Below are 23,539 nucleotides of genomic sequence, written 5' to 3' on the forward strand. Positions count from 1 at the left end.
GTAAAGGATACTAGCAATTGTTCACCAGTCTTTCTCTCATACATATTTGCACACTTTTTTTTTTTTTTTTCTCCCCCTGCCTTTTTGTGACTCTGCAGTGCTGCTCTGTTTAAGTTGGCACAGCAAGTTTTTGCTATCTGATCAGCCTCCAGTCAGCCTGCTCTGCATTGATATCCATGCAAGTGCATGAAAGCCTGCCAATGTGATTTCCTTCTGTTTAAAGTCTCTAGCTTTAAAGGAAAAATGGAATGAAAATTTGTTTCAAATTTTTAGACCAGATATTGAGGTTTTTTTTATTTTATTTTATTTTTAATTTTAAATTAAAAATTAAAAATAAAAATAAAAATATTTTAATTTTTAAAATTAAAATAAATTTTTATTTGTATTTTAAAAGTAAAAATTAAATTAAAAATAATTTTTTTTTTTTTTTGATTTTATTTTAAAAAATTAAAATAAAAAGAACAATTAAAATTAAAATTATTTTTATTTGTATTTTAAAAATTAAAATGAAAAAAAAAATTATTTTATTTTTATTATATTATGTTTTTATTTTTTTATTAATTAATTGTTATTATTTTTAATTTTAATTTTACATTGTTATATGTGGGGACAAAATTGGAGAATTGGGGATATTACAAACATAGTCATGCATTGCTGCATTTTCTAATGAAGTAAAGGCGAGTACCTCTCCTGAGAGGTTTTTCTCCTGTTTGGCCTTGTTGTTTTTGGACCCTGCCCGTCCATGTGTTTCATAGACAGCTGGACTGCCCTATAATTAGATGTAATTTGAAAAAGGAACCAGTGCCATTTTCCCTTTTGGATTTTATACCCTCGCCTGTTACAATTAATAGGGTTGAGATTGTATAGACAGACAGACCACTTTCCATAAGGCACTGTCATTGCTGCAGCAGAAATAATAAGACCTGCAGCGGAAACATTTGAGAAGCCAGGCTGTCTTGATAAAGACATAGCTGTGATATATGTGAGCAGGAGACAATATGGAGCTGATTGGCCACTTGCTCTGCTTCCTCAATTACACGTTTATGTAATTATGCGTAATGTTCTCTCATATGTTTGTGCGTTACTCTGATACCCGGTGAATATCAAAGGCATTTTAGGCTTGGCATGCTGGGGTTTTAACACTCTGGCAGCCATGTGTTTTGTTATGTTGTTTTTCCACCTTGTCTTATGTTTTTTCAGGCAATTAGTCTCCAATAAGCAATGATGTAGGTGAAAATGGCTGTTTGTGGGAAGCTTGACGTCAGCCTCAGCATTACTCACGAGTCAGGTTGAAATTTGGTTCTTGAAATTTTTACAAAAGTGTGGCAAACAGAATTGAACAGTATTTTTATAGATGCAGTACTACATTCAGATAATTTAAGAGGTCAGTTTGAGACCATCGCCTTACCTGTAAGTTCCTAAAGGTCAGAGTTTGGTTTGGGCAGTATGGTCCTGCTGGTAGATGCTTTTGCTTTGCTTTGCTTTTGCATTTTGTTTTGCATAGATTCTTTTGCTTTGTTTTGTGCTATTCAATAGTCAAATGGTGATAGTATTGTAGTTTGCCCATTTCGATCCCTGCAGTGAAAAGTGATAAGATGTTTAATTAGATGCATTGAGATTCTGAGCTATGAGGCATTTGTGTGGGCAGATATAGATGTCTCTGTGGGGTAATGCTGCCTGAATCAGAGCACAGGAGTTTTAGAAAAATCGTACCCCATGTCTTAGTTCAGGGAGTCTATGAACACCTGCAATCAATATAACGGAATGAAATTTCACTTGGTTATTTCCTTACTTCTAAAGTAAAACTTTCTTTATTTCTAGCCTTTGAAATTCCAAGATATACTCAGATTTCAGATCTCTGTCTCCCTGTTCCTTTTTAAATACAAACATTTTAACACACCTACAGAGTATGAGAATTGACAGGGTATACTGTAATGCGCATACCCACTGATTTCTGAACACAAGCACATGCAATATGACGCATACTGTCTGTGGGGAGACTGTCAAAAGCAAGATTTATGTTGGAGTGGTTGTCAAAGTGCCTGCTAACTGACCTTCAAATGTTCAAAGCAGTGTTTTGTGGGGACTTTTTGAAACAATCCACATGTACCACTCTCAGCTGAATTTTTAGTGTTGAAAAGGTGTCTCATCATTTATTTATTTATTTGTTTTTTGAAGTACACTTACAGTACACTGTCTTTGAATGTTTGGGGTAGGATTTTTTTTTAAAAGTAATTAAGCAGCACAGCAACTACATAAGTTTATCCACTAACCGTTCAGAAATGTCCAGGTGCATTCTAAAAGTTGTAACTTCTTCCTGTCTCTCTCCATCAGTGTCTGACTCCGGTTTGAACAATGTAAGGCTGAACACCATTTCAGACAATCCTCATTTTGGCTGCGTGAGATTCTCCAGCTGTTTGTTGTTGAGCAACCGAAGCGTGAGCTGTTAAAGCTCCGCCCTCTTTTAGAAAGCGGGCCGGGAGCAGCAGCTCATTTATATTTAAAGCGACACACACAAAAATGGCATGTTTTTGCTCACACCCAAATAGGGGCAAATTTGACAAGCTATAATAAATGATCTGTGGGGTATTTTGAGCTGAAACTTCACAGACACATTCTGGGGACACCAGAGACTTATATTACATCTTGTAAAAGGGGCATTATAGGTCCCCTTTAACAACAACCTTTTTGCAAAGCCCTCTTCACATTGTGTCTGTATAGATGGGACTGAAATGATTTGGGACTTCATTTTTAAATAAATTGGCATGTTCTTCACATAAAAACAACCATTATCATTAGTTCTTCTGGTGTTTAGGATTGAAAGTTTTCTCCTTATTTAGTCAGGTGGGCCAATTTGTGTTGGTCCAATTGATGTTTAAAGTGGACAGTCATATATTGCATTCATCTGTCAAATTCTAGACAAATGCAGAAGTTCAGAAATAGATGATCTTTTTGGATGGAAAGTTTTACTTTTTGATAGTTACAGAATGTTTTCCTACTATTTCAAAATCTCATCTCAAAAGATCAAAGGAAATTTGGTTTCTCGTGAAATGACATCTATAAAATCAAAGCAGATGTCCGTCAGTTGCTTTCTTGGCATGAACTGTGCAACATGACGAAATTGTGATTCACGTTGCTTCATCTCAAAAACCAGTTTGCAAACTGTTAAATCTGTTTTGGATTTTTTGAGACTTCTTTAAATAATTGCTTTCTTTTCCTGCAGCTAGTTATGGACTGTATATCAGCGCTTATTCTGCCAGTAATGGATACTTCAGTTGTCTGCTCACTCAGGTGCAAGAAAGCGGATTTAATTGCAAAGAGGCGTAAGCCACAAAAGTGCCCAACGGTGTGGTTTTACAGCCCAGCACACTCAAGTTGTACAAACACTGTCCACAAATCCAGCAACATCCTTTAATTTAATCACATCTACCATCATTGCCCCTTTGCTATTAGCACAGGATTCATGTTCCGAAAACGAAATAGAAAAATAAGTCTCTTGGTCTGTCCTCTCTGCTCTTTCTTGCCTAATGGAATGATAATGATATGAGACTGTTTGAATGGAAATGTTTTTATTGTGCGACGGATCCTGTCGTGAAAGCTCATTAAAATGTGATTTCGTGTGGCCTCCCTGAAGGAAACGGCGAGGCTCAGAGAGGTGGTGACGAACTGCGAGTCGGAAGTAATTGATCAGCTCGACGTGATGCTGGGTTTCCTCTGAGGGCCCCGAAGGAAAAGGGAGAACCACGTTGAGTCAGAGCCCACTGTGATAGATCGAGGCACACGAGGCATCATCCTTTGCAAGAACTCGTCCAGAACACTAGCACTCAAAAGTATTTGTCTGAAGGAATAAGCTTCTTTATGAAAAGGTCACATCCTCTCCTGCTGTTTTTTTTGGCATGACACAAACAACATTGCATATTAAGTAACCTCCTGCTTTTGCACGCGAATCATGCATTATGGCAAAATGAGAGAGTTTATTGGAACAATTTGCATTCAGTGCCTTCAAAGAGAAGGAAAAAGAGGAAAAGGGGAAGGATAAGGAAAAGGAAGAGGTAGTTTAATTAAAGTTTTATGCATTCTGTCTAATCTTTCAACAACACTGGCCCACAGGGGCCGGGCAATCCCTCATGTCAAGCTGAGTTAGCTTGTGGAATGAAATGCAGTTGTTCTTAATTGTCAGATCATGATTATGCGTGGCCACCGGCAAAGTTGCTGCTAGTATCATGTTGCTTTAAGTCTCAGCTGGCATTGCTGCCAAAAGCACTGGCTCCTTTAGACGCTAATGGGATCAGATAGGTCTGATTTTTTTTTTTTTTCTCTAATTTTTGTTTTAGCTTTAGTATTTTTACTGGCAGTGCTTTAAAGGGGATACATTTAGAAATGTTACTGCCCCGTCCCCTTTAAAGCACTGGTTTTACAGCCATCAAAGCACTTCTGTGAGCAATAAGCACAAATCTGAAATACTGGCTTAAATGGACAAGCAGAAAAAAATCCTTAAGCCTAAAACTAAACAATAGAAGTCAGAAGTCATTTATTTTTAGTGGAGAGTAGTACTGGTTTGAACTGAAAATTTGAACTGCTAACACTTTATTTTGATGGTCCACTGTAGACATTCTATAAGTAACTTTGCAACTACATGCCAACTCACTCTCATTAGAGTGTTAGTAGACTGTCTGCTTAATATCTGCTAATATTTCAATGCTTTTGCATTTTCCGGAGAAATTTTGCATTCACTCTCAAAACCTTTGCGTTCCCTTGCAAAAACAGTGGTGTTCCTCTGAGAAACTTTGAAACCTTTGGAGTTTTTTTGCGAGTGAATGCAAAGTTTCTCAGAGGAACGCAAACGTTTTGTGAGCGAACGGAAAGTTTCTTAGGGGAACACATACTTTTTTTGAGCGAATGCAGAGTTTCTCGGGGGAACGCAAACATTTTGCGAGCGAACGGAAAGTTTCTCAGGGAAACATACGTTTTGCGAGTGAATGCAAAGTTTCTCGGGGGAAGACAAACCGTTTGCGAGCGAACGCAAAGTTTCTCAGGGGAACGCAAACATTTTGCAATCGAACGCAAAGTTTCTCAGAGGAACGCAAACATTTTGCGAGCGAACGGAAAGTTTCTTGGGGGAACGCAAACATTTTGCGAGCGAACGGAAAGTTTCTCGGGGGAACGCAAACATTTTGCGAGCGAACGGAAAGTTTCTCGGGGGAACGCAAACATTTTGCGAGCGAACGGAAAGTTTCTCAGGGGAACACATACGTTTTGCGAGCGAATGCAAAGTTTCTTAGGGGGACGCAAACATTTTGTGATCGAACGCAAAGTTTTTCAGGGGAACACAAACATTTTGCGAGTGAACGCAACGTTTCTCAGGGGAACGCAAACATTTTGCGAGCGAACGGAAAGTTTCTCAGGGGAACACATACGTTTTGCGAGGGAATGCAAAGTTTCTCGGGGGAACGCAAACATTTTGCGAGCGAACGGAAAGTTTCTCGGGGGAACACATACGTTTTGCGAGTGAACGCAAAGTTTGTCAGGGGAACGCAAACATTTTGCGAGCGAACGGAAAGTTTCTCAGGGGAACACATACGTTTTGCGAGGGAATGCAAAGTTTCTCGGGGGAACGCAAACATTTTGCGAGCGAACGGAAAGTTTCTCGGGGGAACACATACGTTTTGTGAGTGAACGCAAAGTTTGTCAGGGGAACGCAAACATTTTGCGATCAAACGCAAAGTTTCTCGGGGAACCGCAAACATTTTGTGATCGAATGCAAAGTTTTTCAGGGGAACACAAACATTTTGCGAGTGAATGCAAAGTTTCTTGGGGGAAGCAAACCTTTTGTGAGCAAATGCAAAGTTTCTTGGGGGAACGCAAACATTTTCGATAGAACGCAAAAACGTTGACTTATCCCCCCCATCTCATGACTGCTAGTTGATATGTAGTTGCAAAGTTACTTATAGTTAGTAGAACGTCTAAAGTGGACTATCAAAATAAAGTGTAAGCTTTGAACTTTTGTGACTAGCCCTTATGCGACCTTATCAAAACTGTGCACAAGGTGAGAATTACTAATATTTTTACACTAAAATGTTAATCCTTAAACACTCTTTCTATAAAATGAATATGGAATAATAATGTCCGAAAAAATTATTTTATTATTATTACTTAATTATTTACGTTGATATGCCCTAGAAAACCTACTATGCTTTTCTTTTTTTTTCTTTTTTTTTTTTTCCCAAATACGGCTACCATTTGTTTTGTGTGGATATATTCATACTGTACATTCATTTATTCATTTTACCATGATTGGTGTGTGGTTGACATGACCCTAAATCTACCTTATTATTCATGGCTTTCGTAAGACCAACTAGTCTTTTTTTCCTCCCTCATTCAGTCAACCCACTGACTAGTTTAGCATATCCCTCTCGACACTAACAACACACATCTGTCTTCTTCCATCTGCACAAGATAAGCAAGAACCCATGTTTGGTAAAAATATATCCTTGCTTTTCAAATGTCAGTGCCTTTTTTTTTTTTTTTTCACAGAAATGTCACGGTGTATGATGCTGGTTTTGTGTTGTTTAGTGCTCTCTCACTCTGACGGCCAATTTCTCTGAGAAAGCAAGCTGCTTTTTCCTCCAACATGTTGCTAAAATGTTTTTGTTGGTTTATTGTGTTGCTCTGCAAACAGAATACAACGGTTGTCTGTGCTGCACAGTGAACCAACGTTGTTGTTGTTGTTGTTTTATTTGTTCAACCATTTCTTTTGTCATCCTTGTCTTTTTTTCCCCCCCCTCAGCGAGTTGAATTCCAAACTTCAAGACACTCTGGAGCAAATCGAGGTATGTGACTTTTAGAAATAAAATTGATTTTTAATTTTTTTGTCCTTAGGCTTATGACAAACTGAGAATCCAGAATGGTGACCTTCTTCTTCACTAAATCAGACATTCAATCTCAGATCACCCTATTCCCTTTAGAAACACTCATACACCCTTGACAGATTTAACAACAGCAGTTGCCCTGATGTAGTGCCTCAATGTTATATGAATTAAACAGATCGGAAGGAACACTTGACCATGCGTTTGTACGTCTAACAGTGGCGCCCAGGGTGTCAGTCTGCCAGCATTTCGTCTCTAAGGCCCCAAGGCAGATGGACTGTGTTTTACTAAATAAATTGCTGGCATTCAGGACTTGGTAGCTGCGTTGAAGCCTATACCGCCACGCACACACACACACACACAATTTACCCAGCAGTGCTGTTTGTGGCATCTTCTGTATTATGCAGAGATTTCTGTGTGACAAATGTAATTGGAAGGCACCCAGACTCGCATACAACCCCTTTACTCATTGACTTGCTCTCTTTTTTCCATCTTCTTTCATGTTTCTCTCAATATCTGTATCTCACTCTTTCTCTTCCCTTCCTCCCCGTCTTTTTATCTCGTTTGCTGTCTCATCACGCGCATTAGCGAATAGCACGAAGCCTGTTCCAACTCAGAGCGCTGCCACCAAAATTACAATGATTCATGCCACTTTTCTATTTCTATAGTAGCGCACGTTTCCAACTCATTAAGAATGTGAATGCTTATCTTTTGAGCTCAAAATGAAGTTGTGCGTTCAGTATCATCAGTGATTTAAACCACAGATTATTACGGCCCTCATTCATTTGTGGTAATTGTACGTTTCAGCACCTTAAAATGAGGATTTCAAGCTCTTTTGCCTATTTCTGCTTTTTATATGCACTCTAATTATGCCACTGAACTTCTTATGCTGATTTTGCTGATTTCATGCTCATCCATACAGGAACAGCTAGATGTGGCGCTGTCCAAAACCTGCAAGCACTTTGATGTTTCTCACTACACCAAAGTTCAACTGGCATATAAGCTTCTAGGCAAGACACAGGTGAGTCATCGCCGCTAGGGCTGTCACGACCTTGACATTTTGGCTGGTGCTGAATTGTCATTCAAATAGCTGTGATTAGCCATTTATATATTTATTTATTTTGTTCATGCCACTTGCACATAGTTACACTTAATACACATACACGTCATACAAAAATATATATGATTTTCTTTGTGAACAAATATTAGAAAGCGTTGAATAACATAATAATAGTAATAATAATTAAACAGTAACAATGTTAACATATTTACCAATGTGAAATATTTCCACTTTTTATTTACACCCATCTATTTGAAGGATTTGGATTTAGATTTAGATTTAGATTTAGATTTGGATTTGGATTTGCATTTGCATTTGGATTTAGATTTGGATTTGGATTTAGATTTGATTCGCTTTTATTTGATTTGTTTGGTTTTGCTAGATTTGGATTTAGATTTGGATTTAAATTTAGATTTGGATTTAGATTTGATTCGCTTTTATTTGATTTGTTTGGTTTTGCTAGATTTGTATTTAGATTTGTATTTGGATTTAGTTTTAGATTTGTATTTGTTTGGTTTTGATTTGCTTTTATTTGATTTGTTTGGTTTGGTTTTGCTTTGTTTTTGTTTTGTTTTATGCAGTATTTTTTTTTATGCAATAGTTTAATTTAAATATTGCATAAAAATTTAGTAAAATATTGCATATTTTTTACATTTTGGCTGTCATTTAAATAGCTCTGATTAGCTAAGTTTTAAATTTTATTTTTATTTCAGTATCACACAATAGTAATATTTCTGTCCTAATAAATTCTTGACTTTCACTTGTCGTTTTATAGTGATCCAGCCTGGACTAGCCAAAACTATTTGCCATTAAATAAATATTAAAATAAAATACATAAATATTAAAATAAGATGAAAATGAAATGCTTTGCATTTAATGTGACATTTAACAGATTGTTACTTTTTTGAGAGTGGCATAAACAACCGTAGATGGTGCACCTGCAACCCAAAGCACTTCGGAGACATTTGTACTTTGTTCTTTTATTTGAAGTGCTTTTAATGACATTTCCATATTCATGTAAAATTTTTGAATTGCAAGTGCACAATAATCAGTTATCACAAATATTTGCATTTAGATAAAATAATCAGCCATTTTATCCAGTGTTTCTTGACTCAATCTCCCCCTCTATGCCACTCTTCTCCTTTTTTCCCTTAAAATGGGAAGATGATTCATTCCTGGCACAGGATTTGCCAGAAGGAAAGTGCACCCTGTTGCATTCCACTTTTCTTTTCCAGAAGAAAGCAAAGCTGTGATTTAAAAGCAGAATCCAGGAAAAATATTTCATTGTTGGTTTTATTATAAGTAGACTCCTTACTCTGCCGGTGTACCTTCCCCGTCCCCTTATAAAACGAAGTGCAGGTAGAAATCTCCTGCTATTGTTGATCTGCCATTGAGCTACAGGATTAAAGATCTACTTTTTTTTTAAGATTTAGACACGCATGGTTGCACTTGTGTGTGAGACGCCTGGATAAAGCGCAAAATAAGAGCAGGAAAAACAGTCAGAAAACAAATAAAACAGTGTTGTTTAGATGGGGATCTCCAAGCATCAGCTCTTGCTGTCTAGATTATTGCTCTTTCAAAAACCTGAAATTTAAGCTTTGTATTTGTACAATTTTTGAATGTTTTTAATGATGGTATGTGTCATTAGGTTTATACCAATAGGATTGTTTTTTTTGCTTTTTTTTTCTGAGGAGAATGCACTTTTTGATTTAATTCCATGTGCATTGAACACGTGTGTTTCTCACACAACTTCAGAAAAAAATGTATGGAGCAAATGACCTATTGTTTTTCAGGGGTCCTCAGAGAAATCTTGTCCAGATATAAATATATGAGATTGCAGTATATTATTTTTTTCTCCTCGTTTATTTTGACCTTGAAAACCGTAACTAAAGCAAAGTTGTTGTGCTTCCTGGACTGGTGCACATTTATTATGGATTTAGACCTTTTTGCCAACTTTCTGGGTGAAATAACAATAGGTTGTTCAAATACTGCTGGCATCCCATCCATCATTAAAAGAAAATGAAGTCAATAAGGTGTCTTAACATTATAAGAAGAAATGTTTCTTGAGCAGCAAATCAGCATATTAGAATGATTTCAGAAGGATCATGTGAGATATATATATATATATATATATATATATATATATATATATATATATATATATATAAAAATGTATATATAAAAAATATTATTCTGTTTAAAATGTATATTATTCAATAATGTTGTCAAGACATTATATAGTTAATATAGAGGGGTTTTTTTTATATTAAACTCTTGCTTACAATCAATTTAGCAACTCAAATGTCATTTGGAAAATGAATCCTATTCAGATAGTGTTTTCTTTGTCCGTCTGTGAGCGTGTATTTGTGTGTGTGTGTGTTGTATAAGTATGCAAGTATATGCGTCCTGAGACGTCCCCTGTCTCATCTGAAAGAGCCTTCCTTGTGTCACTTTGCTCACTATAGCCTCTCGGGTAGATGGCAGCTGCGGTGTGTTTATTCATTCATACGTTCACTCGCTCACATGCGCACACACACCTCTAAGAACTTAATTTATTTGCAGTCTGCAGTCCAGACTGAGGCCGTTTCATCAGAGGTTACCGAGCGAGGGCGTTTAAGCCGATCAACCCGTAATTACTGAAGGACTGACTTCAAGATGTGTGATTCATACTTATCCCTTGAAATTGAGTCTGATTTGAAAAGTCGGCCCTCTGGAGACCCCCTGAGAGGGCCATAGCCTGGTTGAAGAGATTATTAGGAGATTCATGACACTTAAATGGGATACATGATGAAATCCATGCAGAGAGTGTGAAAAACAAGCGTAACCACTACAACCATTCATTTATTAAAAAAAAAACTAAGTATAGTATGGAGTTTCATGTGAGCTGCTGACAGATTCTTGTGCTTTGACTTGTATGATTTAAAGGGGTCCTTGATTATGATTTCACTTTTTTTTTTAACTTTAGTTAGTTTGTAATGTTGCTGTTTGAGCATAAACAACATCTGCAAAGTTAAAATCAGCTCCACAGCAACTACATAAATTTATCCACTAACCATTCAGAAATGTCCAGTTTCATTCTAAAAGTTGTAACTTCTTCCTGAGTCTCTCCATCAGTATCGACTCCGGTTTGAACAATGTAAGGCTGAACACCGTTACTGACAATCATCATTTTAGCTGTGTGAGATTCTCCAGCTTTGTTGTTGTTGAGCAATCGAAGTGTGAGCTGTTAAAGCTTCGCCTTCTTTTGGAAAGGTGGTCGGGAGCAGCAGCTAATTTGCATTTAAAGGGACACACACAAAAGCGTGTTTTTGCTCACAGCCAAATAGGGGCAAATTTGACAAACTATAATAAATGTTCTGTGGGGTGTTTTGAGCTGAAATTTCACAGACACATTCTGGGGACACCAGAGACTTATATTACATCTGGTGGAAGGAACATTATAGGTCCCCTTTAACTTTACATTAGCTGCATGTTTTGCTTTATTAATTCAAAGTCATTTTAGTATTTACATTTTGCAAAACAGCTTGTCCTTACTACGAGTTGCAATTAAACTTTAAATACAATGAAGTGGCATAAAGCTTGTACACGCCAAAGAAATGAAAGCAAGTGCAATCATTTTGACTAAAATATTAATTTTTATAAAAGATTCATTGCTGGACTTTAAATGTAGGACATTGTTGCTTGAAATACTTTTTAGTACTATTTCATATATATATATATATATATATATATATATATATATATATATATATATATAAAAAGTTCCTTTATATTTACAGGTAAAATAAATGACTCTGGCATGTGATCAGTGAAGGACAACAAATATTACTATTGCAATAATAGTATTGTACTGTAATTGTAAAAAAAAAAAAAAAAAAAGACTATTTAATAAAAATAATAATAATTTTAGTTTTTATTTTAATTTTGACCAGATTGTGTGTAAAAGAACACAGTGCCATGCTTCATTCTTATATATTTATATAAATAAATTGCAGCCTTTGAGATTTGACATTTGCACCAATTTGTTAGTAACACCGTTTCATATTCTCACCAGTGCCGATTTTTACTCTCATTTGCCACTTGGCGAGTGTTAATTTCGGACTCTAGCTGAGATGCTAAGTGTCTTTTGTTGTAAGCTAGCTCTTGCAGTGCTGTCGGTAACAATCCATGCATTCAAATACGTAAATGTATATGATATAAAGACACATCACTTTTGTGATAAATGTGAGACATCTCAGGTTGAAAAATACTGAAATCCGTAAAAAAAAAAAAAAAAACATCCCTGAAGACAGTAACGTGTTGCTATGTTCAGAATGTGTGTTCCTGCAGAAAGTTATTCCTTGGCTTGTACAGGTTAACACTTAGTTTGTGCTTCTGTTTTTCTTTAATGTTATTTATAATTTCATTTTAAACTTGTAGTCTTACAACTTCTGATCTGAAAAGCTATCTGCAATTTGTATAAAATGTTTATAGACCTCTGTATAGCAAAAGCACAATGTATAACATACATTCATACATTTTATGTTATATTAGATTTCTGTTTGACCATTTAAATTGTGATTTAAACTTTGGTAACACTGTGCTTAAAGCCTTTGTGTATTATAAAGGTATTCATAATGTATGTTATAATGCATTATATCTTTTCATAATTGTAACCAAAGTTGAAATGCACTATAATATTTGCAGATTCCTTGTTTTATCTGAAATTGGTCATGTTTTAATGTATTATATTTTCTAATTAAAGCATAATTAATACTTTTATCATGCATTATATATAAAGGTTTTAAGTAAAGTGTTACTGATCTTTTCATTTTTGTTTAAATCAAACCACCAGCAGCCCTAGGCTAAATCTTTCCGATAAACTTTTTCCCTGCTTTGTGTTAATTGGGGCATGCACTTTTTTTGCAGTAACTCTGCAATTATTTCATATCCTTTTTTTTGTCGTAGAAATGCGTTTTCTCGACTCTAAACGTCACGGGTGGATGTTTCATCATCAATCTGACCTAAATGTTCCAGCATGCTTTCAGCTAGATGTTTGCTGACTATCTAGCTTACAAAGTTTAAAAAAAAAAATCAAACGCAAACCTTGTTTCAGTATGTACGTCATCCGTTAAAACAGTTTTTGTCCCTCTTAAGAGGTTCTGTTCTTTCTGGCTCTTTTCCATGAACTCAGCAATTAGCCTAATGACTGCACGTTTAATTCTCCATCTTTTCATCTTTTTCTGTTTTTGTTTTTCTTGTTTTTAAATCTATGTAATGGATGTAATTGCTCGTTTTTCTCAGCACAATTAATATTTTGGTCACATTTGTCTTTTAGATTTGTTGATGTTTTCAGGTTTATTTTTTAAAAATCTTTTTCCTCACAGAACAAATGCAGAAGAAGTTGACCCCATCAGCTTCATAATTTTCATTTAAATAAGTTTGAATATATTATTTAAATACTTCCACCTGTCTGCATTTGAACGCACTGACCTGCAAATATCCTGATATTCATTTTGATTGAATGCAGCCGAAGATGAAGGAGGGATACGCTCATGGCTGAAGGAAGAAAGAAAGCAGTGAAAGCGAGAGGGGAGAAGTGTAATTAAGTTGTAGCAAAGCGGTTTCTTTTCCCATTGGGACTGTGTTGAGCTTCAGTATGTAGTTGGGTAATGATTCATCTCCTGTGAGGTGTGAGCCGGACCCACTGTGACCAAGAAGTTTTACCTTCAAACAGTTTTCTTTTGGCAGGGAAAATATGTTTTCTTATTGTTTTCTTCTAGTTTTCCAGTAAAAATATCTGAACATCCGTGGAACAAAGTACATTTACAAGATTTTTTTTTTTTTTTTTTCTCAGATAATGTCTTTTATTATTATTTTTCATACCCCATTATTTTTTTTCTTGTTTTAAACAAAATAAATCAAACCATATTTTGTCCAGTATTTGTGTGTGTGTGTGTGTGTGTGTGTGTACACACTCTCTCTCTCACACATACACACATATACATAAGATTTTTTTTTTAATGTTTTTGAAAGAAGACTCTTATGTTCACCAAGGCTGCATTTTAGTTCGTCAGAAATATAGTAAAAATTTAGCAATATTATTACAATTATAAATAACTTTTCTGTTTTAATATATTTTAAAATGTGATTTATTACTGTGATGCAAAGCTGAATTTTCAGCATCATTACTCCAGTCTTCAGTGTCACATGATCCTTCAGAAATCATTCTGATGCTCAAAAAACATTTATTACTATTATAACAGTTGAAAATGGTTGTCCTGCTTAATATTTTTGTAGAAAAAATGTATACCTTTTTATTCTTTGATGAATTTATTTGAAATGGTAAAGACAAATATTATGTTGTAAAAGATTTCAGTCACTTTTGATCAATTTTTATGTATGTGTGAATATATATTAAATATGTGCAAAGCAAATAATTCTTACATAATTTTACATCTCAAGTAAATTGATCTTGTTTTAAGAATGTTTACTAAATACAGTATATTTAAAGAAAAACAAGACAAAAACACTGATTAAGAAAGAAATCTGTTAATGGATTTGTTTTTACAGATTTTTTTTTAATTAAAAAAAGGTGCAAAGGACATTTTTCTTTTTTTGAAAATGTAGCACAGACAGATTGTGCCTTTCTTTCCGAGTCGAGTATACCTGGAGCTTTGATTGTTTGTGAATGCTGTCACATGATATGAAAGCTGTTTTTAATGTTATTGATGTTTGTAAGATATTGCTTGGATTCTCTGAAAGCATCTAATGGTTGTGAGAAGTAAAGCAGCAAGCTTCAAAGCAGTTCTTTGGAGAACAGTTGACGTTAAAGATAGCTCATGAAGTCAATACAGCAGGTTTTATATATACAGAGATGTTCATTTTAAAAAATATATTGATGCAAAAAGCATTGATAAGTTGTAGTATTGATTTTTCTTTCTTTCACTGATGCCTTTGTGAATTTGCAACATAAAAATAATCTGTCCAACTCCTTGCACAGATGACCCAGCATTACCCTATTTTTCTTCTTTCTCCCCAGACGGCCATGGATCAGCTGCACATGCACTTCACTCAGGCAATCCACAACACTGTCTTCCAGGTAGTGCTGGGATATGTGGAGCTGTGCGCCGGCAACGCCGACACCAAGTTCCAGAAGATGCAGTACAAGGACCTTTGCACGGTATGCTCATTCCCCATCCATCCCCTCCAATACCTCCTGTTGACGGATATCCAGGAAAACTAGTGAATAAACACACTTCCAAAAGTCACTGTGAGCCATATTCGTTGCTCGAGCATGAAATCATGCGTCGTTTTCGTTCTCATTGTGCTCTAGACAGGCGTAAAATAGGTTAGATTCTTGCCTTTGGAAATGATGTGTATTTGTCTAGCTGTAGCGAGAGGGAAAGATATTGCGCAGTGAACGGGGCAGGCGATCTCATTCATGAGCAAGTCATGAAGCAATTAATTTGAGTTAAGAGGAAAAATTGGAGTCTCTGCCAAAGTAGCGACTCCCCACAAAATGCAGTCTCAGCCTGGATACTAAAATTCTCATTTGCATTTGTATAGAAGCGCTGAACCCTTGGATCACAAACAAAATTGCAGTCATCTTTTCTGGGTCAGATTTTATTGCTGTATGATATTGCAAGTGGGAGATTATATAATTGATAAATAATATTAAGCTGCTCCAGTAGATGGAGCACTACTGATAATAATTATTTCATACATATTTCTTTGTGACTCCTGAAAGATGTGACTCCTATAAAGAAGTCTCTTCTGCTCACCAAGGCTGCATTTATTTGATCAAAAATACAGTAATATTGTGAAATATTATTAGAATATACCTGTTTCCAATTTTAAAATAGTCATTTATTCTCGTGATGTCAAAGCTGAATTTTAAGCATCATTACTCCAGTCTTCAGCGTCACATGATCCTTCAGAAATCAATATGCTGATTTGCTGCTCAAGAAACATTTATTATTATTATTATTATTATTAATGTTTAAAACAGTTTTCTGCTTAATATTTTTTTTGTGGTTCAGGATTCTTTGATGAATAGAAAGTTCAAAAGAACGGCATTTATTTGAAATAGAAAAGTGTCTTTACTGTCACTTTTAATCAATTTAATGCATTCTTGCTGAATAGAAGTATTATTGTGTTTAAAAAAAATCTTACTAACTCCAAACTTCTGGTGTACATTTATAAGAACTTTTTTCCACCTTATTTGTCATGTTTGTTTACCATGTTCTTAACTGTCTTAAATCGTTTAAGAGTAGTAGCACTGATTCCACTCCTCTTTAATTCTGTAATGGCTGTGTACATTGATTCCACATCTAGAGTTGAAGTGGATTCTTTCTATGACCTGCTATTGGCACAAAGCTCAAAATAGTTGGCGTAGGCTTAGCTGCACCTGGCTGTACTATATTTGAGTGTCAGAAGGGAATATTGTTGTTATCTGCTGAGCTGAGGTAAAGCATAGCCCTTATGTTCAAGTTCAGCTGTTACGATCAAAGGATGTTTGAACCAAATGCACTTTGCATTAATGCCACATAAGTGAATGATTTTGAAAGGAAGCTTTGTTTTGCTCCTGTTTTTTGGGGTTACTATTATAAGAAATTCACATTTTTATTTAGCAAGGATGCATTAAATTGATCAAAGGTGACAATAAAGACTTTTACATTGTTACAAAAGATTTTTTTTTTAATTTTTTATTCGTCAATGAATCCTGAAATAAAAAATATTAAGCAGCACAGCTGTTTTCAACATTGATTAAATGTTTTTGAGCAGCAAATCAGCATATTAGAATGATTTCTGACGGATCATGTGACACTAAAGACTGAAGTAATAATGCTGAAAATTGATGCTGAAAACAGTTATTTTAAATTGTAATAATATTTCACAGTATTACTGTTTTACTGTATTTTTGATTAAATAAATGCAGTCATGGTGAACATTAGATATTTCTTTCAAAAAAAAAAAAAAATGTAAATAATCTTACCAATCCCAAACTTTTGAACACTAGCCTACCTTAAAGGGGTCATGAACTGCATTTTTTTAAAATTATTTTATGTTTCCTGAGATGCACTTATAATGTCAGTATGGTTTTTACATCAAAAATTGCATTATTTAGAAATAAAAGGTAATTTTTTTACCCTGATTTGAACGCTCTGTTGGAAGTGGCGTGTCTACTGTGAGATTTCAACGTGAATGCCCACTGCTGTGATTGGCTAATATCTTTGCATATGAGAAAAATATTACATGTGGAACTCTGTTGAAAACTTTTACTTCATTTTTACTATATCATCTGTTGAGATTAGCTAATCATGAAAAGTGTTGATTATGACATTATATTTAGATCTACTCCCGTCGCATGAAAGGTTGTAGAAATGAGCATATCTGTCTGTCACTGGCTACAAAAACTCCCGTTATAATCAATGACGCTGTCTACACTGCACAATGAATCTCTTATTTACATCGTGTTTGTACTGTTAGTTATGATTTAAGCATTCGTGAGAGTGTGTGATTGACAGCTCCAGTGATTGTAAAGAGAGCGTTCTTTGATCGCTTTCTGTATATAATTTAATCACAATTTAAATAACAGATTATTTTCTTGCTTCTAAGAGAAACGATGTGATTTACCAAAGAATCCACAGTGAAATGTAAGAAAATAATGCTGACATAGTTGAAAATAAATAACCACTTTCCTAGCATTAGGATCATTTGGAAGGTAATGTTATTTTTAGCCCAGTGATCCTGTATCTCTCTTCTCATCTCACAAAGGGCCGAAGATGCGATGATGTAGAAGCGGTCTATCGTCGCACTATTACATCATAATGTGACAAAATCCGAAACTAGTCATTTTCAGAGCTTGGTTTCAATAAAAGCTGTTTTGAGTTCTGAAACTTACAGGATGTTTTTATAGTATGATGACCTCTTACATCTCAAAAGATCAAGGAAAATTTGATTTCTCAATTCATGACCCCTTTAAATGATTTATGTGGTCTCAGGTCACCGCAATTGACACAAACTGTTTCTGCCAAATTTTGTTTTTGATCTCATAAGTAGCAACATGACAGATTATGCTGTGCGGGGGCCATATACATGTGTTATCACTAAGAATTTTGGCAACATGCGCTATGCCTTTAACACTCAGACACGGGTTGTCACTGCCTGAGGTGTTGGCTCAGCTGATAAAATCTTTTGATTTTCTTTCTCTGAGACGTTGCTTTGAAACGCATGCTAAAAATGACAACAGCATTTTCTCAATTAGATGCAGTGTTGCTCATTTCACTTTTCGTTCTGGATGCGGTGCCCTTTGAACCTCCGGGAGGGAAAGAAAATGAATCCTGAATCTGGGGTTTGCCCCCAAGTCAGATTTTCCAAGATTTTGTCTTTCCGCTCATCTCACAGCAAAGCAAATATTGCAGGTGAATTTGTCTTGAGCACCACGAACAGTGCGTCATCCTTCCGGCTCTCAAACTCTCCTGAGCATCTAGTCGTCATAAAGTAAACACGACGAGAGGTATGCTAATGACGATCACTTCAATCCTGAACTTTGAACCGCAGTGTGGGAATTAAAATGCAGCGTAACTGGAACGCTCTAAAGGTCACATCATAATGCAGAGCGCTACATGAATTTTACATGAAACTATCATTATCCCGTCCCTTCAGAGATCTCCTGCGCTCAGCTTTGAGCAATGAATGAGGTAGATGAACAGAAGTGGGGAAGGCGCTGTTTGTACACATCAACAATGGTAAAACAGAGGTTAAAAATTGCACACTCTCTGGAAGTTACATCATAGCTGAGTTTCAGCATTATTTACCGTCAGTGTCCCTCACACTTGTATTTTAGAGGGCTTTCAATGGGCCCGAGTGGATATTGACCTTGCAGCTGAACACAAGCACTTCATGAAAGTGTTTCACATCAGCATCTCTTTAGCTCCCTCTCCACCTCTAACTCTGTTGTTCATCTCTGCAAAAGTTTGTCATGAATCTCAGTGCTATAGAGCATCAGTCTGCTCGTACTGTCTATACTCTCTTTTAACATTGTTTAACAAGATGTGCATTGGAATGTAAGTGAATCTTAAAGTCCCCATGAAATCAAAATGGACAATTTTTGTTTTTTTATGAAATATTGCTGTATGTATTGTAAATGATTGATCCGTGCACATCATTTAAAAAAAAAATAAAATTTTAATTTAATGTCCCCTCATAATCTTTAATCAAAGTAACTTCCCCTCCATCTTGCAATGACATCTCTTCTCTTCTCTGATGACATGTTTACTGGCACGAGGGTGGGACAACCTGTCACTCACATGAGATCGACCAATAGCAAACCACAACCATCTAATGATCCAATCAGTTCCCCATGGACAAAATCAAGTCCCGCCCTACATTTTTTTTCTTGTTTCGAGAAGCTGTTTTACTTGGATATACGTCACAATAGGGAAGAGAAGACTATCGCAACTTCCGTTTCATGCTGACTTTAATAGTTAAAGGCTTTTTGTAGTTCTGTTTAATAAGAATTTGAATTATTCTGGTTCAGAATCTGACTACTCTTAACTGTTCTGATTCCATTTTGAGTCAGACATGACTGATAACTAGTGGTTTAGTAAGTTAGTTTCAAAGTGTTTTTGATTCGGTAGAAACAAAACAGCTCATATGAGTCGTTTGTTTGGGAATCAGCCCTACACTGTTGTTGCTGTATGATTTTGATTCACTAAAAAGAACCAGCTCATATGAGTCGCTTGTTTGGGAATCAACCTACACTGTTGCTGCTGTATGATTTTGATTCACTAAAAAGAACCAGCTCATATGAGTCGTTTGTTTGGGAATCAGCCTACATTGTTCCCGCTGTATGATTTTGATTCACTAAAAAGAACCAGCAATTTGTCTGGGAATCTGGCTTTACTTTTCATTCTGTATATCATGTTTTTGATTTGATAAAAATCTTAAATATTCCAATTCCTTAAAGGTAAATTATAATATTTTGTCTCTGTTATAAATGTATTTGATTCACTAAAAAGAATCAGCTCATAAGTGTCAGCTGATTGGGAATCAGGCATCACTGACTGTACTGTATGCTTTTGATTCAATAAAATGAACTGGCTTATAAGAGTCATTTGTTCATTAATCAATCACTATACTGACTGGTTATGCACTGTTTTTGATTAATTAAAAAGAACCAGCTCATATGAGTGATTTGTTTGAGAATTGGACTATGCTGTTACTTTGTTTGTTTTTTAGTGAATCAAAATAATAATCAGGCTATACTGACTTGGCGTGCATTATGTTTTTGATTCACTGAACAGATCTGGTTCATAAGAGTCATTTGTTCCAGATTCAGAATATACCGACTGAGGGTGCAGTCATTTTTCATTCAATTTAATTAACTTGATTTTAATTCACGGTTACTGTTGTTCAGGCAAATTGTTGCCGGCGAAATCCACACTATAGATTCAGTATTGTATGATGGTGCTCCATTCACACCAGTGGAAGAATGCATGTTTGAGAACTGTTATTGGAACTGAATTCCATGAAAACCTTTTAAATCTAACATATTTTTAAAATGAATTTTGAATGAGAATTGGTTCTCACAACCCACCCCTAGTTATATTAATAGCTTTCACAGTTATCATCTGAGCAGTCTTGTTGTCTGTCTTCTGTGCTATCAAGCTGTCAAGATTTTGAACTGTCAGCCTCCTGAATAGTAAATATGTTAAAACTGTTATCTGTGGCATCTCTGATGATGCCACATTTTGAGAGCTGACTCTCACGCAAGGATTGCATGTGGAGTTTTGTCAGTGGAAGTTCCAAACGTGGGAACGTTTGATTGATTCTGTTCATTAAGACAGCGGGGGGGCTTCATTGATGTTGCTAATAAGGAAGGCTGCACACACAGCAGTTGGCCTTTGAGCCCAGTCTAGTCTAAAGAATGAATGAAGGTTACAAAACTTTGGGATGCAGCTGCACATTAATGATTAAAGCTTCATGAGTTGTCCTGCTTAACTAAGGAATGTGTTGTTGTTCTCTGTGCATACTGTATGTGAATATTGACCACACACTGAGCAAGGTTGAATATTACCCGATAATGGGAACCTTATGCATTACAATAAGTTGCAGTGTTAGAATTAAAGATTTGGTAAGGGCTTTTATAAAAATGGACACACATTTCATTGGAATCTCATAAAGAATCGGGTCAGCAAAGCTTTTTTCCCCTCTCTGGAGGGTGTCAGAGATCGACGTTTGGGTGGAAAGTGCCTCTCTGTCGTCTGAATCTTAGTGAAGAGGTTGCAGTTGGAGCAGCGCTCGAGAGATTCCCAGAGCTGATTTTCGGTCTGTCCTGAGCTCTTTTCTAAGCGTCAATCCTGCACCAAGCTAATTACTCTACCATTGTTTGCTAATCATGTGGGAAGACGATGAACCCTCATTACTGTATTAATCGGATAAATATGTCGGCTTTTCAGTATGTGATTCATCCAACCCAGGTTCATTCGAAAAATACAAGACTCTTTAACCTGTCAGCTCCACTCACCGGACGCTTCATTTCCAAACTGCCAATGTATTAATATGTTGCCACAGTCCCATTTAACAGTTTCTGAGAAAATTGAACACCACATTTAGTGGCAGTCACTGGACATTTCACTTTAAAAGTGCCATTAAACTCCCAAGTTTAAAGGGATAGTTCACCCAAAAATGAAAAATATCCCATGATTTACTCAGCCTCAAGCCATCCTAGATATATATGACTATCTTCTTTTAGACGAACACAGTTGGGAGATATATTCAAAAATATCCTGGCTTTTCCAAGCTTTATAATTATTGTGAATATGGGATGAGATTTTGAAGGCCAAAAAAATCTATCCATCATAAAAATAATCCATACGGCTCCAGGGGGTTAATAAAGGTCTTCTGAAGTGAAGCGATGGGTTTTTGTAAGAAAAACATCCATATATAAAACTTTATAAACTAAAATAACTAGCTTCCGGCAGACGACCATACGCATGCTACACAAGTCAACTTGCGCCACAAGAGTAAAGAGTAACAAGAGTATGACATAGGATGTAGGAGTATCGTAAGCTTAGACTCCTCTCGCGTTTTAAACAAATAGGGCTGTGCAACAAACTCAAGGTCCTCTTTTCTTATATTGAAATCCGCCGACTTTTAAATATGGATAATTTTCTTTAAAAAAACCATCACTTTGCTTCAGAAGGCCTTTATCAACTCCCATTATAAAGCTTTCAACGTTAACGCTTTAACACATGCAATTAATTCAAAATCCTTAACGCGTTAAAATAATTGGACGTGCTTAACTTGAAAAAATTACGGAAGCATGTGAAATTGCGTCATAACGTAATTTACGTCATGCAGTTAGATGATCTTAAAGTCCATGCTGATTATATCAGAGATGGCAGAGAGAATTATTCACTCCAGTGTCTGTTTCGCTTTAAAACACGAACTCTCTGTCATATTGTGTCATTGTATCTGAAGAGCGCGAGCCCTCCCGCATCGCACAGTTCCTGTCTGAACAGAACGTCAAAACTTCCCACCGCTGTATGGCCAGATGATATGAAAACTATGTTTCTCGGCTGGATAAAAAGCAAACCAGCTTCTTGCTATGAAAGGTTTGATGTGTGAGGATTGCAGTCAAAGTAAAGACAATTGTGGTGATGTACAGAAGCACGCATGAGTCTGTTATATTGACGCGCAAACAAATCATGTCTGAGCGCTCTCGACACACTGATCGCACATTGTATTTATGCACAGACACATTTCAGTACATTCACGTTGTTTTCACACACATTCAGGATAATGTTTGGATTTGTCCTGTGTATGTTGCTGTGTACTTTTTAGTATATATGCAGGTCAAGGCGGTTGGTTTAGGGTTTTTTTTGGCATCTCCATGTGGTCCTGTTTAGTATCGCAGCTTGACTTGTCTAAAATGTAAACAAGCTCTTTGCTGTTGCACATACTATACACTGTATATTCTAAAACGTTTTTGTTTTTTTTTTGCAGTGATTTTTTTTTTTTTTTTTTATGGGTGCTTTGGTGTAGCCTACATAAATGTATGAATTATATGAAATCAGATCATTTGGTTATTTGGTGTCTTTTTGGAGTCTGCAAGTGTCCTTTTTTGGAAACACATCTAAATTTACCTTGAAAAAAGCTGGAAAACCCAGTTTTGTGAAAATCACACTTCAATCTGATGGTTTACTTTGCCAGATATAGGCAATGATGGCAAAATGGACATGTTAAACAAGATAAATGGTGTATGCTTAATTTCACGATAAGTGTGCGATTAATCGCGATTAAGCGTGCGCGATTTAAAAAAAAAAATGTATCTATTGACAGCCCTAATAAATAAATAAATAAATAAATAAATATATATATATAATATACACACACACACACAGACATACACTTAAACCTGGAAGTAGCCAAATGTCACAAAGCCATATGATACTCACATCCTGTTCTTGAAGAACTATAAAACCCTTGATCCTGACTGAGCCTCTCCAGCTCTGCCATCTGTGGTGTGACTTTTTCAGCTTGGTTATGAAGAGAAGACGCCACAGAGATTTGCTGACTTTACACGTTTACAGACTGCTGACGGCAGCAGCGCTTTCCCCCCACT

General features: G+C 35.9%; 1 protein-coding gene across 9 annotated transcripts in view; it reads left to right on the forward strand.

Moving 5' to 3' along the window:
• vps50 (VPS50 EARP/GARPII complex subunit) overlaps positions 1–23,539 on the forward strand; it is a 135,959-nt gene that overhangs the window by 27,058 nt on the left and 85,362 nt on the right. For all 9 annotated transcript variants that reach the window (XM_051872198.1, XM_051872200.1, XM_051872199.1 and 6 more), the window contains exons 10-12: positions 6,788–6,830; positions 7,789–7,887; positions 14,948–15,088. In XM_051872198.1, the coding sequence (XP_051728158.1) occupies positions 6,788–6,830; positions 7,789–7,887; positions 14,948–15,088 (283 nt within the window). The remainder of the gene's footprint in view (positions 1–6,787; positions 6,831–7,788; positions 7,888–14,947; positions 15,089–23,539) is intronic.

This window comes from Ctenopharyngodon idella, chromosome 19, assembly GCF_019924925.1.
Source record: "Ctenopharyngodon idella isolate HZGC_01 chromosome 19, HZGC01, whole genome shotgun sequence".
In the NCBI taxonomy this organism is placed as follows: Eukaryota; Metazoa; Chordata; class Actinopteri; order Cypriniformes; family Xenocyprididae; genus Ctenopharyngodon; species Ctenopharyngodon idella.